Raw genomic sequence first — 18,120 nt, forward strand, 5'->3', positions numbered from 1 at the left:
CGAGGCTATGGACTGCAGCCCACCAGACTCTTCTGTCCATGGGATTTTCCAGGCAAGAATACTGGAGTGGGTTGCCTTGCCCTACTCCTGGGGATCTTTCCAAACCAGGGATTGAACCTGTGCCTCTTAAATCTACCTGCATCGGCAGGCGAGTTCTTTATCATTAGCACCACCTGGAAAGCCCTTTATGCTCTCATCCTGACGCTAATGGAATTACTATAACATCAATGAGTATATCGCTCTAATAAATGTATATATATATATTTACATATGGGATCCCTTGATGGCTAAGTAAGTAAAGAATCTTCCTATAATGCAGGAGACCTGGGTTCAATCCCTGAGTCAGGAAGATCCCCTGGAGAAGTAAATAGTAACCCACTCCAGTATTCTTGCCTGGGAAATTCCATGGACAGTGGAGCCTGATGGGCAAAGATGTCCATGGGATCACAAAGAGTTGAACACAACTTAGCAACTAAACCACTATGGATTTACGTGTGCAGCATTTCTAAGTAAGATACACTGAGCTTGATGCAACTGTTAATCTAAAAGCCTTAGTCCATGCATACTGTTCTAAGCATAAAGACCAAGAAAAATTAAATGAACACTCCCATCTAACAAGCGTATTGTATTTCGTAAAAGCTGCATGAGAATCATTTTGTTATACAACGACGTGGTCAGTATTGCCTTACAATTAGGCAAAGAAAGAAAAGGGTTAAAAAGCTATGGGTTAGTTTGAGAAATGTTCTTTTTTAGTTCTCTTGTTCCTGGCCTAGTCTCAAGCCAACACGTGATGCACTGAATGCCTGCCAGCCTCTTTCTTGCTGATCCTCCGGAGACCATCTGTGCTGGGGGCATTGATTAGAGTGTGTCTGCTGGGATTACATCTTTTCTGTTGCCATGCCAACTAATCAGCTGATTTTGGTTACCACAGAAACAAAATGTCAGAGCTCACAGTAACATGAATTCAGCACAACAGAAAATGTTTTCTTAATTGGGGACCCTTTTGAATTTGGATTCCAAGTGAAAGGCAGCTTTTTTTTTTTTTTTTAAAAAAAGGCCAACTTTAGATAAAAGCTACATTAATTGTATTGATTACGAGGAATGAGCAGAGTTTTTCTGAAAAGAGGAAACATTAATTCCTCTTCATAAGCTATGCTCATTCTTTTTACTATTCCAAATGAGGAATATATATATATGTATATGTATATTTTTTCTTAAGCATCTCTATTTCATTTTCTGATTGTTGCATGTAAAATAAAATAAATCACAAGACCTTCAATTTCCTTTGACCTCCATGAGGGGGGCAGGGGGTGGAGAGGATGCACAGGGCTTGGGAGGAGGCTGTGGGAAGAATTGCTTGGAGAAGGTCAGCACTGACCAAATTGTCTCCCATCCTTTCATTCAAGGAAGTCACCAGGGCTCCTCAGATGCTAAAGAACCGCCTGCAGTGCCGGAGACCTGGGTTCGGTCCCTGGGTCGGGAAGATCCCCTGGAGAAGGAAATGGCAACCTACTCTAGTGTTCTTGCCTGGAGAATCCCATGGACAGAGGAGCCTAGTGGGCTACAGTCCATGGAGTCACAAAGAGTCGGACACAACAGTGACTTTTACGCCACTTCAGTCATTTAGTTTCCCTTAAAGAAAACACTCAACACAAGCAACTTAGATTCAATTCTCAGGATTCCTCTCTTGCACATGCTATGTCCCGGATAAACCTGAGTCCTTGGTTTTAGCTGAGAAAGGAGGAGTTGAAGGTTGTTGCAATGTTTCTTTTCGTAGGCCCTTAGCAGTTTGATGGCAAGAAGAGTCCTCAGCTAGTTTGCTGTGTCACAGTAAACAAAGAACACAGTTGAACGTGGCCTTAGAGATTCTCCAACTGAGTAATTCATCAGAAGAACTCCATCCAGGCCTTCCCTTTATGAAATTCTGTTCCTGTAGAAGTAAACCAGAACCACTCTCTGTCTTGGGTTTGTGTCTCATAAACACAAAACAAATAGATTAGATAATAAAAAAAGCATGACGTTTAACTGGGCTAATATCTGCTTAAACAGCCAATATCCCCTCTCTTTAAAAGAAAAGGATTATGGCATCCAAAATATCCCTGTCCTGCATTGTCAAGACATTTCTCTGCCCATGTCTGGCTGTAGTCACCTCCCTTCTGGGAAAGCCTCCCCTGCGGGTGGCTTCTGTCCCGTTAATACTCAGGGAATTGTGTGGCTTAATCTCCATGCAACTCTTTGGAAAATCTTGTTAAGTGAATTCTGATGCTGATGGGCAAGGCCCTGGAGGAGTGGTGTGGGGACGCTGAAGTCTTCTCCCATTTCACTGTGCTCAGCTCTCATGGTGAAGATGCCAGAAATGAGGCTCTGAAGACCACTCAGCCGAGGAGTTTTGGGGCAAGGAGCCCAAATGCCTGGAATTACCCACAGCTTGTGCTAATTTGATCTGAGTCAGAGGTCTTCACCCAGATTATCAATAATTATCTGACAGTGCTTCTAAGACCTTTGATGAAATGAAAATGGCAGGTGTTATTAGCATCTTTCTTTTTTTTTTTTTTTGCGTCTTTCTTAAGTGTTGTTCTATCAACAGGTTACTGATTCTCCTGTACTTGGTGTTTTGCTTGTTTAAAGAAAATAGTTCTTTAAATTAGAGAGACTAGAAAGCACCTAACCCAGTGCCTAGGACATAGTTGGAATTCAATAAATGATGGGTTTGGGTATAAAATTCTCAAAGAAGGAAGTGATTATTCATTCAGTTCAGTTGTTCAGTCGTGTCCGACTCTTTGTGACCTCATGGACTGCAGCCTGCCAGGCCTCCCTGTCCATTGCCAACTCCTGGAGTTCACTCAAACTCATGTCCATTGAGTCATTGATGCCGTCCAACCATCTCATCCTCTGTCATCCCCTTCTCCTCCTGCTTTCAATCTTTCCCAGCATCAGGGTCTTTTCAAATTGAGTCCCTTGGACTGCAAGGAGACCAAACCAGTCCATCCTAAAGGGAATCAGTCCTGAATATTCATTGGAAGGACTGATCCTGAAGCTGAAACTCCAATACTTTGGCCACCTGATGCAAAGAACTGACTCATTTGAAAAGACATTTGAAATGATTATTAAGATTTCATAAAAGGTTGATGTGCTGTGCTATGTCACTTCAGTAATGTCCAACTCTTTTTGACCCTATGGACTGCAGCCCACCAGGCTCCTCTGTCCATGGGATTCTCCAGGCAAGAATACTGGAGTGGGTTGCCGTTCCCTGCTCCAGGGGATCTTCCTGATTCAGGGACTGAACCCGTGTCTCTTATGTCTCCTGCATTGGCAGGCTCTTTACCACTACCGCCACCTGGGAAGCCCAAAAGAATAATATACGTTGCTAATTATCTTCATGGACTGTAGTTTTAGAAATGATCATATTCCCTATTCAGTTGACTGTTATTTTTTTCTTTAAGTGTAAGTGCAATGATTTCCAAAGTTTTTTACGTTTTTTAGTCTAAGAAATCTTTCTCCAGAAAGGCTTGATCAGAGGTCCACTACTTAAAATAGATAAAACTGAAGCTGCTCTGGTTGAATCAAGAAAGTGAGTGGGAATCTCAGTGTTAGGTGGAGGCTGAGCTCTTCCCAGAAGAGCCCCTGATACACTGCTCATAACCCCCAGGTCTCAGAGAGGACATTACAACAACCCCTGGCCGAAGGCTCTGTGTTCTTTGGTTGCGTGTCTTTCATCTTTAAACTATCATTTACTGTCAAGTACAATACCAGGCGGGCTTCCATGATGACTCAGCTGTAAAGAATCTGCCTGCCAACGCAGGAGACCCAGGTTCAATCCCTGGGTCGAGAAGATCCCCTGGAGAAGGAAATGGCAACCTACTCCAGGATTCTTGCCTGGAGAACCCCATGGACAGAGGAGCCTGGCGGGCTACAGTCCATGGGGTCACAAAGAGTTGGACACGACTTAGCGACTAAACCACAGCAACAATACTAGGCAATCTACATACAAAATTTCACTTAATACACTTTCCCAACATCCCTATCTAAGGATATTCTTATCCTTATTCTGCAGATGAGGAAACTGAAACTTATGGAATCTGTTTGATTTTCCAAAAGTTGCAAAATAAGTGGAAAACAGAGTCAAGATTTGAATCTAGGACTTTCTGGTGCCAAAGCCTCCTATTTGGTACTGCTTCCCTGGGCAAACATGGGCTGAATAATGAGCTGCAATTATTTAAACTGGACCAATATACGGTCACCGCTTCCCATCTTAGAGTTGAGACAGAATGAGCGGCGTAAGACTTCCCCACATTCTCTTTCATTTCAAAGTCATTAACAGTGAAACAAGGCTTCCCCAGTGTCTTACTAGGTAAAGAATCTACCTGCAATGCCAGAGACACAGGAGATGTGGGTTCAGTCCCTGGGTTGGAAAGCTCCCCTGCAGAAGGAAACGGCAACCCACTCCAGGATTCTTGCCTGAAAAATCCCATGGAGAGAGAGGAGCCTGGCAGGCTACAGTCCAATGAGCTGCACAAGAGTTGGACATGACTGAGCAACTAGCACACAGCACGACAGTGAGAAGAAATGTGAATAAAATAGGAGCTAGGGGATTTCCTGACAGTCCGGTGGTTAGGACTTGGACATTTCACAGCCCTGAGCCCAGGTTCAATCCCTGGTCAGGGAACTAAGATCCTGTAAGTTGCCAAAAAAAGAAAAATGAACTGCATGCCAAAAATCATCTGACTTTCAAAAGCAGATAAAAATGTTACCCTGTCACTGATCACTCTATAAGACTCGCTATATTTCATGAATAATAAATATTTATCTTAGATTAATTTGGCTCCCCAAAGCCTGCCCCTTTAAACAAGCAGAATTTGTCATGGCTAATAGAATGTGATTCAAGGAATTTACTCTAAAATGCCTTTCTTTCCAAACATCCGTAACTGATAACCCACAGCCTTGGGTAAAGCATCACCCTCTGACATTTCTCTTTGGAAAAGAAAACTTCCTCTGCTTTAGTTCAGTTCAGTTCAGTCACTCAGTCCTGTCCGACTCTTTGTGACCCCATGGACTGCAGCATGCCAGGCTTCCCTGATCATCACCAACACCCAGAGCTTGCTCAAACTCATGCCATCAAGTCAGTGATGCCATCCAACGATCTCATCCTCTGTCGTCCCCTTCTCCTCCTGCCTGGGTGACCTTGAAGTAACTCGTACTTACACAGGAATACTTTTATTAGGTACTTTCTCCCAGAGTAGTATAACCGAGATTAGAACAGAGCTCAAACTCTTATTCTAGAAGGATGATGAAAGTGGAGGAGAAAGGAGGTGAAAGCATACTAATGTTATGGGGGACACACTGTGTACCAGGAGTTTTTGACATAGCATCGCTATAACATGGGTTTTGTCTGCATATTTACAAATGAAGAAATAGGTGTTCATGGAGTTTCAGCCCACACTAGTTGAGTTACCAGTAGCTCATGCCTGGTAAACTGCTGTGCTGACCTTTGGCCCCATTAATTTCAGAGCTCATACCTGTCTCCCTGATACATCACTTGTGTCATGTTTTTGCCAAGATCATTTTTGCCAAGATCGAGCACCTCCCAAGAGGAATCAGGGAGACCGCGTTGAGTGGCTGACGTGTGAATTACAAAAACATCGCGATCCCCAAGTACATAACCACTAAGGCCCCTGTTTGTCCCTTCCAGGTGTGTACAGAAGGCAGACTGATTCTGGAGTTCACCTTTGACGATCTCATGAGAATAAAAACGTGGCACTTTACCATTAGACAATACAGAGAGTTAGTCCCAAGAAGCATCCTAGCCATGCACGTAAGTACCTTAATTTCTACTTCACCTTCTTCCCTTTCACCCCCTCATCTTACCCAGAAAAGAGAAGCCCTGTTTTCTCACTGTGAAAGAGCTCCCAGAAACTTCACATTTAGGTAATTAACTCTAAATTTTGAGTTTCCCCCTCAACCATTTTCATCCACAGGCCCCTTTCGCCCTCCTTTGTTTCTGAGTTTGGTGCATTGTAAGACTATTTTCTTTCCTACTTTATTATTTTAAACTCCAAATTGAGGTTACCTCAATAAACAGTGTGTACTTTTCTTAAATTCCATGCATTTGTTATCAAGTAACACACTGCCTGGGCTAATAAACCTGTTATGTATAAATGAGGAGAGAAATAAAACAAAGAGTAGGAAAAACAGTTTCCAGTTTTTATTGGAACCATCTGACAAGACGTGGGATTCACATACCTCAGATGTGTGTCCACACACTTCCTAACCGCGGCGTTGGAAACCCGAGGAAGACCTGGGTTCCTCTTGGTTGCGTTTGGCTGTAAATCATATCAAATTGGTTGGACATCAAGAAGGTGCAAGGGTGGATTCGATGCCAATCTAGAGAGATGTTTTAATGGTAAGACTTGGCAGAAACTCATCAAGTCAGTCCCTTAAGAAGGAGTCACCAAGCATTGACTTAATAAATCCTTCTTCCACAATGCACGATGCAGCAGTTTCTGGGAAAATGCTTTGGAGCAAAATCAGATTTGAGCCTGATTTTTAAGACCCTGTGTGGTGAAAACAGAATACAATTACAGTTGTAACTGCAACCTACTCCAGTACTGAATGGCAACCTGCTCCAGTATTCTTGCCTAGAGAATCCCATGGACAGAGGAGCCTGGTGGGCTACAGTCCATAGAGTCGCAAAGAGTCAGACACAACTGAAGTGACTTGGCATGCATGCACGCATGTCTACAGAGGACCCTCTTTTTAGAAATTAACATGAAAAATGGCAAGCTATTTTCACCTACATTAGTTGTTTTTTTTTTTTTTAATTTATATACACAAAGCCAACTGGTTGCATTACTCTGAGGGAAATTAAGTACAAGAAAAAGAATAAATTAAGATGTTGGTATAACCTAGATGGTCTCATGAATGCAGACCCAGAGGCAAGGAGATGTTTATTTAAGAATTTCTCTGTTTAGCAACAGTTTATATCTATCAAGAAAGAAGGAAAAACAAACAGAAAGAAAGAACAATGACTAAGAGACTCACCTTACAATGGAATCCAGAAAGAATCTGTATTCTTTTCTCGCCAAACAGAACATTGGGGGTGGCCCGTGAAACATGACATCTTGATATTTTTAATGTGGCTGATATTTCTGAAAATAGAATGCATACCTTTACAGTCCTTCAGGATGAAAGTTGTTGAGGACATCTATTTCTAGCCTCAGCTTAACGGGGAGGAGAGTTAGACATTTTTAATATATATGTATTAATATATTTCATGGCAGTTGCAAAATTTTCAAATATAGGACTCAACTCCAAGCTGCTACAAACACTGTCATGAGATTTGCTTGGTGATCCAGTGGTTAAGAATCCACGTTTCCATTGCAGGGGTCTCAGGTTTGATCCCTGGTCAAGGAACAAAGATCTCCCATGCCTCATGATGTGGTCAAACAAAATAAAAATAAATAAAAATTAAAATGCGTCCCCTCCCTATAAATAACATCAATAGATAATTAATAGAGATTAGAATAAAAAATTTGAAGATATATTTTAAAAAACTATTAACACACAACAAGGCCAGTCCTAAAGCATGCATACACGTGTGCTAAGTTGCTTCAGTCATGTCTGACTCTTTGCAACCCCATAGATTGTAGCCCGCCAGGCTCCTCTGTCCATGGGATTCTCCAGACAAGAATACTGGAGTGGGTTGCCATTTCCTTCTCCAGGGGATCTTCCCCAACCAGGGATCGAACCCGAGCCTCTTACATCTTCTGCATTAGCATTGGCAGGCAGGTTCTTTACCACTAGTGCCACCTGGGAAGCCCTAAAGCATGGTTCTGCCAAACCCAGACCCCACCTCCCCTCAGGGTTGAGGGGGTGTCAGGGTCATGGAGATGTCCTGAGCGGGCTTAACAACCCTCCTCTGGAAGACTCAGGGCCTCTCATGGAGGAAGTAAAGTCCTTTCTCCCATCTGACTCAGTTTGGTTCTCCCTGGCAATGCGTCTTGCACCATTGATCCAAAGGTGACCTTGAGCGTTATATGCAAGTATCTTCAAAATGTAAAATAAATTATCTCCAGCAACCTACTGTCTGAGAAAGACTGACAAGATGCATGCCTTAGCAGCAGTGGCACAGTCAGAACTTCCTTGATACCATCTTGCAGGGATGAAATATTTGATTTTTTTTTCCTGTTTAGGCACAAGATCCTCAGGTCTTGGATCAGCTGTCCAAAAACATCACCAGGATGGGGCTGACAAATTTCACCCTCAACTACCTCAGGGTAAGACCGATGGGCTGAGGATATTTCCTGTTGAGTTTGAAAAGTGTTTTAGAGATTTGTGCATATCTTGAACCAAGGAATTAAAATGAGGTAATATAGCACAATACATATGTCTTTTTAAAATGTATCTTATTCGAGTATAGTTAATTTACAATGTTATGTCAATTTCCACTGTACAGCAAAGTGATTCAGTTATACATATATATACATTCTCTTTCGTATTCTTTTCCATTATAGTTATCACAGGATATTGATATAGTTCCCTGTGCTATACAGTAGGAATTTGTCGCTTATCCATTCTGGGTATGGTAGTTTGCATTTGCTAATCCGGAACTCCCAATTCATCTGTCCCATTGCCTCCCCCTTGGCAATCACAACTCTGGTCTCTATATGTCAGTCTGTTTCATAAATAAGTTCATTTACGTCTTATTTTAGATTCCACATGTAAGTGATATCAGTCCGCATTCGTCTTTCTTCTTCTAACATACTTCACTTAGTACGATAATCTCTAGGTCCATCCGTGGTGGACCTAGATGCTGCAAATGATGTTATTTCATTCTTTTCTATGGCTGAGCAATATTCCACTGTTTGTATGGACCACATCTTATTTATCCATCCATCTACTGATAGACATTTAGGTTGTACCCATGCCTGGCAACTGTGAATAGTAGCTCAATGTGAATGTCTTATACCACCGTGTGTGTGTGTGATCAATGGGTTTAATTAACAAAAAGCATTGAGCCTAGACTTCGTCAGGGTTGAGCACCTTTTCTACGTTTGTACGACTCCCGGAATGAGTTATTCAAAGGCTGGCAATGTCTCTCTCCTAAAACGCTTTGGTACTGTGTCCCTTCTGGTTGTCTCAAGTTGCCAACTTCCTATTGCTGAGTTCAGAGTCTCTGTGTCTGCGTCCAGGGACCAGTCACTCCTGAGGAGGCTCAGCGTGCCTTCCAGAGAGAGTCCGCTGCAGAAACTCACCTCGGTGCTGGAACACAGCCATTTATTTCTAAGGCTTGTTGGGGACTCTCTGTGTAACATACAATAGATTTTCTGGTTTAGATATAAAGTGGACTTTTATTTAAAAATATTAAATGTTGGACAAAACTCTCTGCCCACATAATACAGCCTCCGTAGTTGGTCTACGGTAACAAACATCTTTATACTGATCTATGGTAACATGGTTGGTCAGGGTAACAAACATCACATTGTTTCTTTTTTAAATATTCTATACTCATTTTATAAATCATTGTTATTTATATTTTTAAATTCACTTTTTGATCAGAGTATAATGGCTTTACAGTGTTGCATTGGTTTCTGCTGTACAGCAAAGTGAATCCGCTGTGTGTGTATGTATATCCCCTCCTTCTTGAGCTCCCCTCCCACCCACTCCTACCCCTCTAGGTCATTACTGAGCACTGAAGTGAGCTCCCTGTGGGGTACAGTAGGTGGCCACTAGCGATCTGTTTCACACGGGGTGGTGTATATATGAGCCCCGGAGGAGGGCATGGCAACCCACTCCAGTATTCTTGCCTGGAGAATCCCATGGACAGAGGAGCCCGGCAGGCTGCAGTCATAGGGTTGCACGGAGTCGGACACGACTGAAGCGACTGAGCACGCACACATGCATGGTGTATATATGTCAATGCTGGTTTTCAGTGCGGAGCGGCAGTCATCACGTTGCAAGTAGAGGATATGGTTTCCTTCATAAAGCGAGCACTGCCTTCCAGAACCATCATGAAGGCAGTGGCCACAGTCCACATCCCTTTGCCTCTGAGTCGCTGGTTTCCACATCACCCTGCCTCTCCAGGGCCCTACCCCATCGGAGTGTTTATGCCATTGTTTCTTTTCTTTTTCATCTACCTGAAAACTTATATTTACTATTAGATGAAAGCATTGGAGCGTGTTCATTTATCTGGCAGTTGATTCTGAGGGATGGAACGGATCAGATTCATAGTAAATTCACATTTAAGCTTTTAAAAATGTCAATTAAACAGGAAGGAAAACAGCCGTGCTATAGGATCTATTCAGCTCAAAAATTGTAAAATGGTTGATATTATCAAATTTGATGATTAGAAAGTAATATACTATTGTTTCTTTATCCTTAAGGGTAGGCTTGTTAATCTCATTTTGAATTCGCTGTCCTCTAAGTTCAATCACGTTTGCATACTTCAACATATTGAAATGTTTTGGCAGGACTTTCTCTTCGGTAAATGAAGGATGATTTTCACAAATGTTTCCAAATTGTGCCCTCACTGCAATGTGACGGGCGCTGAACTAGATGCTGAAGATTCAAAGACGAAAGTCGTGGCACCCATTATGAAGAAACCCTCCCCTATTAGGGTTTATAAAGAGAGATCTATAAAGAAAGAACACTGTATATGAAAGGGTGAATATCATGATAGAAGTTTCCAGACTGAGTTATGGGAGTACAAGATAGACATCTCAGGTGAATCAACCATAGAAGGCTTCATGGAGGAGGTGATGCCTGTGAAGAGTGTGTAAGAATGAATAAAGAAAAGCCAGAGGAAGGAGGAGGAAGACCTTTTCCATCAGAGGGAGCAGAAGAAGCACAGGTTAGGGAACGGAATGCCGAGCAGTTTGGTGAGATGTGAAGGGAGAGGCTGAGGAGAAGAGGGAGAGAGAGTTAGTTGGGAGCCAGGTCTTGGAGCAACCGGCTGGCTGGGCTACCATGGCCAGGAACCCCCGAAAGGATTAAACGTGAGGACAGCAGGGTCTCTGTCCTGAGTAAAGGGAGAAGAGTCTTCTTCTATTCGGTTTAGATGTCCCAGAACCAAATCCAGTTGTTGTGGCAAGACTCAGCATCAGCCCCACTCCCTGCCACCTCACGCCAACACGCCTGCCATCTTGGAAGCCCTGACCCAGGTCGGTCTCCACTAAATGGCCCCCTGGTTCCTGCTCAGAGGGAAACCAGAGTCTGCCCAGGAGACTGGGTCCAGAGGAGAGAGCTCTCAGCAGGATAGATGAGGCTGTGCTCTCCCCAACCTCCAGGCTCGGCGTTCAGCACTGGCTTCATAGGGCTCCTGGCACAGAGCGGGTAGGACATGGGGGTCTTCAGTGCTGTTCCAGCCCCAGGAATTCAGAAGGCAGCCCCGCACTGCCCGGGGCTGGGAGAGACTTCGTTTGAACCATCTGAAGATGTCTCTCCTTAGGCAGATAGAGAAGTCCCACACTACATGTCCTCAGCTGACACATCTGAGGAATCTGGGGCTTTGGCATCCATCCTAGACTCAGTCACTCAGTCTCTGCTGAGATCTTGAAGATCAGGCTCTTTATTACATATTTCAGCTGCATTTAACACAGAGAGATAAATGCCGAATTTCCCTCCTCTTACGTGTACCACCCGCCCAGCTCCTCTGTTGTCATCAGTAAAATGGTGACCTTCACCGTGGGATCAGCAAGGTTCACTGGTCCACACGTCTGCAGTCTTTTGATTCCAGCCTGCAAAGTGTAAGGACATCAAAGCAGCAGAGAGGGAATGGCACCAAGCCCTCTGCTGATAATGACATAGGGAACCATGTGTGGTTTGGGGCAACAGAGAGTCGCATTTCCAAGGCTACCACCTAAAGTAAAGTACTGCAGGCTGTCCTGATGTAGCTGGACTCCACAATGGTCCATGTGCAACAGTGCCTTTCCCACAAGAGAGCTGGCACAGGGGGTGTAAATAAAATTAGTCACCCATCTTTATGCCCTCAAATGACAGAATCAGAACTTGCACTCCAGAATCTATGTGCTTCATGGCAAAACACTGCCTTTCTAGTAAGAATGTAGGATGATGATTTAAAAATTATTTTTGCAATGACATATAGTTGATTTACAATTTGTGTTAGTTTCAAGTGTACAGGTAAGTGATTCATAAATATATATATAGTACCTGCATATACATATATATATATATATATATATATATATATTCTTTTTCAGATTCTTTTCCATTCTAGGTTATTGCAAGATATTGAATATAGTTGCCTGTGCTATGCAGTGGGTTCTTGTTGTTTATCTATTTTATATACAGTAGTGTGGGTCTGTTCATCTCAAACCTACCTCCTTCCCCTTTCTTAATTTTAAGTTTGTGTTCTATGTCTGTGAGTCTGTTTCTGTTTTGTAAATAAGTTCATTTGCATCATTTTTTTTTTTTAGATTCCACAAATAAGTGACAGCCAATGATATTTAGTTTGTCTGTCTGACCTACTTCACTTAGTATGACACTCTCTAGGTCCATCCATGTTGCTGCAAATAGCATTGTCTCATAGAATGTGGATATTGATAGGAACTGGATCGTGTCTTTCCTGCCTTCATGGAGGAGTCAGTGTTTCTCACTGGATCCTTAACCTCCTTCACCAAAATTTATGTCAGCTCCTTGTAGGGTTTAATGTAAGGATTTTTGTTGTTGTTTAGTCGCTAAGTAATGTCCAACTCTTTGCGAACTCATGGACTGTAGCCCGCCAGGCCCCTCTGTCCATGGGACTTCCCAGGCAAGAACACTGGAGTGGGTTGCCATTTCTTCCTCCAGGGGATCTTCCTGACTCAGGGATCGAACCTGTGTCTCTGGCCTCTCCTGCACTGCAGGTGAATTCTTCACCATTGAGCCACCTGGGAAGCCCAATGTGAGGCTTAAGAGAGAGAACCTACACAAAGGGCTCAGCCCAAGGTCTGGACCAGAAAGTGCCCAGTTAGTGTTTGTTGTCATAGTTTATTGAGCGCCTGTTATGTGTCCATCATTGTTCTCCATCCTGGAACTACTTGGAGCAACATGGCGTCTGGCCCTCTTCTCTCATTAGAGTCCTCCTAACACTACTTGGCTTCCCAGGTTCATGCATCCTGATTCAGTGGCCATTTGCCTTTCTTGCCTCCACTCACCCAGTCACTTATTCACCTATTGATTGGTTCAGGACACTTTCTGAGCCCACTCTATCTTCCTGGCAGTGTGCCAGGTGATGGACCTCCCCCATGGAGCTGTGGCCTCTTTCCTAGGGTAGTGGGCGAAGCTGGCAGGGTAAGGTGTGCTGGCTTGGAGGGATGTGCAAGGCCCATAAGAGCCCAGGGAGGGACCCATGGGTCTCGCAGGGACAGTGGTCAGCATAGAAGCCAACCTCCATCCACAACCCCTCGGGGCAGCTGAGGACCACTTGGCAGGTCATGGCTGAGCAGAATCTCAAACTCAGAGCCCAAAACCAGTGCACATGGGCCTCCATGACGAGACCTGGCCTGGTCTGTGGTCACTAAGAATGAGAAACAAAGCTTAATTTCTTCATTTTAGAGCCAGGATCTAGCATTTTCCTAGTACTCTTATCACCTAATATTTGCCAAACAATTGAGCAGTCAGAAAATACGTTTATTGGGATTTCCTTGATGGTCCAGAGTGGTTACGACTTCACATTTCCAGTGCAAATGGTACAGGCTCGATCCCTGGTCAGGGAACTAGAAAAGAAAAAGAAGAAAAAAAATAATTTTATTTATCAAAACTACTTTAAAAGCTCTCCCATCCTTCTGAGGAAATGGGCTTTTGGCTCCAGCCTCAGAAAGTCACCTGAAGAATTGTTTCAACAGAGTTAGCCAGGAATTTCACTAGCCACGCCTAGCATCGGAAGAAGTCAGACATTTTATCTGGGCAAATACTAATCCAGGGCCTTCTAAATCAGAGGAAGAATTTTAAACTTCAATGCACCCTCCTTTGGAAAGGAGAGACAGAGATTTTTAAATACCTCAGACATCTGAAATTTCAATAAGCTTTGTCTTTCAGGAACCAAAATTAAGTAATACAGGAGGCAAGCAGTTATCATCACTTAGCTTTGCCTGAAATCCCCAATCGCTCTCAGGGTGGCCTGTGTGAGGGGCTACAGGGAGCCCTGAGCAGCGGCTCCCCCAGTTAGAGGAAGGAGCTGGCGAAGCACAAGGCCCAGCTCCGGAGATGTGAACACGGATGATGTTGCTGGAGCAGCTGGCAGCGCGCTGCTGGGGACTCTGCTGACTTGATGCTTTTGAAGTGGCCACAGACCAGCTGTTGTCCTTTAATTTAAGTTGCCAGGTTGCCTGTGTTCCCTCGGCCACCTCCAGCACATCAAGGCTGGAGGGGCGTGGTGCCTGGGGCGCGCTGGCCTGCCCGCTGGTCCCCGCGGATCCGAGCGGAGGATGGAGGAGGCGGAGCAGGGATGGCGTCCCGACCGCGTGCGGCCTCAGTTCCCCTGGACGCCATCTGCTGACCTCCAGGAGGCCAGGGCTTGCTGACCTTGTGTCCCTGGGGTAGCTCTGGCTGCGGCCGGGCTGGGAACGGGCCTGCAGAGTGAGCGGTTGTTAGGAGTCCCGGAAACTGGGTGGTGTGTTTCACGAACGTGTCCACCGTCTCCTAGAGGCGGAGGAATTTACTATAATGGGAGTGATGGCGCCCCTCAATCAGTGCGTTCTGGGGAGGGAACGCTAGATCTAGAACGGGGAGAAGCAGGTGGGATTTCAGGCATGTGTTTTGTGCCATGTTTGCTGGACAGAGCAGCAGACAGGCTGTCCCCCCGATCTCCTGAAGACTTTGGTCCACAGGAAGGCTCTTGAAGAGGCATCGGGGGTCCAGGTCAATGAGACCTGCCTGTGGAGTTCATCAGTACCCCCCCCACACACACCCAGATCCTTATTCATGGTTCATCCCACAAGCATCTATGAGACACCACATATCCACCATCCTTAAGGAGATCACTGTCTAGTAGCGGAGAAAGGAAAAAAGACTTTGCTGGGAGAGACATCTGTCTGGTTACAGCAATGCACAAAATGCTAGCTAACATCTCTGAGTGCTTCCTGCATGCCAGGCATGCTGCTGTGTTCTGGGCAAGGAGTTATTTTATTTTGTTTTTAATACTCACAGCAACTTTATGGGACTCTTGTTGGCCCTATTTTGCAGGCGAGGAAACTGAGGCTTAGGGAGGTACTTCCCCAAGGTCGCAGGACCGATGAGTGGCCTAGAAGGGATTAGAACCCACAGTCTGACTCCAGGCACAAAGAACAGAGAGGCTGTTGGATGGTGGGGGTGGGAGGCCAGGTCTTCAAGGAGCAACTGGCTCTTGAATTGATTCTGAAGGATGAGTAGGTGGGCGCATCCAGGAGTGGCATCAGAGAAGGATGGAGAAAGCTGGGGGTTGGAGCGAATTCCAGGCAGTTTCACTTGTTCGGTCGCTAAGTCGTGCCCCATTCTTTGAGACCCCACGGACTGCAGCAGCACACCGCCAGGTCTCCTGTCCTCTCCTGGACTTTGCCCAGGCTCACATCCATTGCATCAGTGATGCCATCCAACCGTCTCATCCTCTGCTGCCCCCTTCCCCTCCTGCTGGCAATCTTTTCCAGAATCAGGGTATTTTCCAATAAGTTGGCTTCACATGCCTGGAATGTAAATTTTAAGCTCGTTTAACTTGGACTTGGTGCCACGCCCCTTGTCAGACAGACAAGAGTATGTGTCTGAGGATTGCCACTTGCTAGCTGTGTGACCCTGGAAGAGTTACTTGAGTTTTCTGAGCCTGTTTCCCTATTTGGGAAATGGGGAATAACACCCCCTTAACTGATTTCCGGTGAGATAAAATTCATGTGGAGCTCCCTTCTCTTTGCAAGCACGCTCTTGTAGGGTCTCTGGTCCTTTCTTCGCGGTGGGATCAAGTCATTCATCAGATTCCCCTGTGTTCAGAGCTTATGAGAAGAGCTCCAGCTGGTCAGAACACCCAGAACTCCTATCCTTCTTGATTTCCATTTCATCCCAGTGAAAACCCTTTCTAACTCAGGGTTTGAAATTGCCACCGTCTCAGATTTCTTATATGCAGTTCTTATATGTGAATGTTTACTGTGTGGAGGGTTTATTTTCTTTAAATAGCTCTAAAGATAAGACTTTAAAATTGAAACTGAAATAACTGATGTCTGTTTCACTTCCTATCCCATAAAAAGAACGAGGGTTGGTAATGCAGAAACCCTGTCCATAAGCATTTAAAGGAAACCCCCGCGAATTTCTGCCTTGGCCGTCAGTGGCATGTGCCATTTTCACTCATCTGCTGTCAACAGTAGAAACAGACAATCTCTGCCCGCTGGGTACTGCAGGATAGCACCGCTTTATCCCTTGACGATGTGGGGTAGTCTGGCTTTGTGTTTAAACTTTAAGGCAGTCATCTAGCCAAGAGACATTTTGGGTGGCATCTACTAGGCCCCGGGCACAAAAGGAACGAAGTGGGGTGTTTATAAGGATGGATAAGGCACATTCCCCTTTGTGAGGAGTTGAAGACCCTGTGATAGGTAGGTCTGTTCACAGTTCACACTGTCCAGCCTCAGCTGGGGACCTCAGATCATCCCAGAATGTTCCTCTGCTCCTAATACCCATCCTTGTCGGTGTCAGCAGATGACTTAGGCTGCGCTTGTGTAGTTTCTAGTGCGCTCATCCAGTGCTCTGCTCCTGACTCTGCCTCTCAAAGCCCCTCCACGGTGGGGCCTTTGCACTTCCCAGCCTCGGTCCACCTCCCTTCCCCACCTCACGTGTCATCCTGTAGCCACACAGACCGCCTGCACGTCCCCAAACTGGCCGTGCTCTTTTGCCTACCTGCCTTGGCACAGTGTGGCTCACTGAAGTCCAGTGAGCCCTCCATCCGACTTCCCCAGTCTAGCTTCTCCTCATCCTTCAGGACCCATTTTCCATCACCTCGTCTGAGCGTCTCTCCCTGCCCCTGCCCCTCCCCCGCGCCCCGCGTGTCCTGCGCACGATATGCGGCTTAGCCCTCGGCAGGTCCCGCACAGGAACCGTCTCCCCGTGCTCCTGCTTGTCTCCAGGTTTAATCTCCCCATGTTTCCCGTGTGAGACTCAGAGGAACCCGAGGACAAGTTGACTGTCTTGTATTTCTAGGGCCTCACAAGGTCTAGATCACGATAAATGTTATTCGCTCAGTCGTGTCTGACTCTTTGCGACCCCATGGACCGACCGTAGCCCACCAGGCTCCTCTATCCATGGAATTCTCCAGGCAAGAATACTGGAGTGGGTATCCCTTCTGTTTTCCAGGGGATCTTCCTGACTCAGGGATCGAACCCGGGTCTCCTGCATTGCAGGGGGATTCTTTACTGTCTGAGCCACCAGGGAAACTGTAAATGCCACCAGTAAATGCCTCTTGAATGGATGATTGGTGGATGGGAGTTTGGTGAATGGAAGGCTAGATTTTCAATGATATACACACACTAATAGAACTCAGATGAATTCATTGGTCCTACAGCATCTAAAAAACAATGTGTGATTCATTTTCAAAGTCGCTACCTAGAACTTCACCATGAAATCTAAAAAGAAACAGAGTTGACTGCATTGAGGAAGCGAAAGAAACGTGGCACCAGGCCTTTGGATCACTCTAGGGTACAAAATCTCCACTTAAATACTCAGACTCCGCAATGTCAAACTTTGACTCTAAAACCACTCTGAGTCAGTATTTAATTTTTGCCCTAAGTGCCATCATGGCCATCTCATTATTTTGGAAATATCTTCTTTAAATTCTTGAGGACACATTTCTTAGTGGGTGATTATTTTTGCCTATTTTCTTTGGCCAGCTTTTCCTGATGCCTGAATGTACACACTTCTTTAAGCATTTTGTTTTGTTTAATGCAACTTTAAAACATCTTGGGCTTCTCTGGTGTCCCAGATGGTAAAGAATCCTCCTGCAATGCAGGAGACTCGGGTTCAATCCTTGGGTCAGGAAAATCCCCTGGAGAAGGGAATGGCTACACACTCTAGTATTCTTGCCTGGAGAATTCCATGGACAGAGGAGCCTGGCGGGCTACAGTCCCTGGGGTTGCAAAGAGTTGGACATGACTGAGCGACTAATAATGCTAA

At 45.0% G+C, this 18,120-nt stretch overlaps 1 protein-coding gene and 1 long non-coding RNA gene across 19 annotated transcripts in view; one reads left to right on the top strand and one right to left on the bottom strand.

The window, feature by feature from the left end:
- LDB2 (LIM domain binding 2) overlaps positions 1–18,120 on the top strand; it is a 451,461-nt gene that overhangs the window by 361,064 nt on the left and 72,277 nt on the right. For all 18 annotated transcript variants that reach the window (XM_081593122.1, XM_081593193.1, XM_081591851.1 and 15 more), the window contains 2 exons: positions 5,690–5,812; positions 8,190–8,273. In XM_081593122.1, the coding sequence (XP_081449248.1) occupies positions 5,690–5,812; positions 8,190–8,273 (207 nt within the window). The remainder of the gene's footprint in view (positions 1–5,689; positions 5,813–8,189; positions 8,274–18,120) is intronic.
- LOC145546457 (uncharacterized) lies at positions 13,606–14,576 on the bottom strand. The gene is made up of 2 exons (XR_014082959.1): positions 13,822–14,576; positions 13,606–13,712 (listed from the first exon to the last, which is right to left on the bottom strand). It is a non-coding gene; the product is annotated as an uncharacterized LOC145546457 (long non-coding RNA).

Source organism: Giraffa tippelskirchi, chromosome 1, assembly GCF_054371585.1.
Source record: "Giraffa tippelskirchi isolate mGirTip1 chromosome 1, T2T-mGirTip1v1.2.pri, whole genome shotgun sequence".
In the NCBI taxonomy this organism is placed as follows: Eukaryota; Metazoa; Chordata; class Mammalia; order Artiodactyla; family Giraffidae; genus Giraffa; species Giraffa tippelskirchi.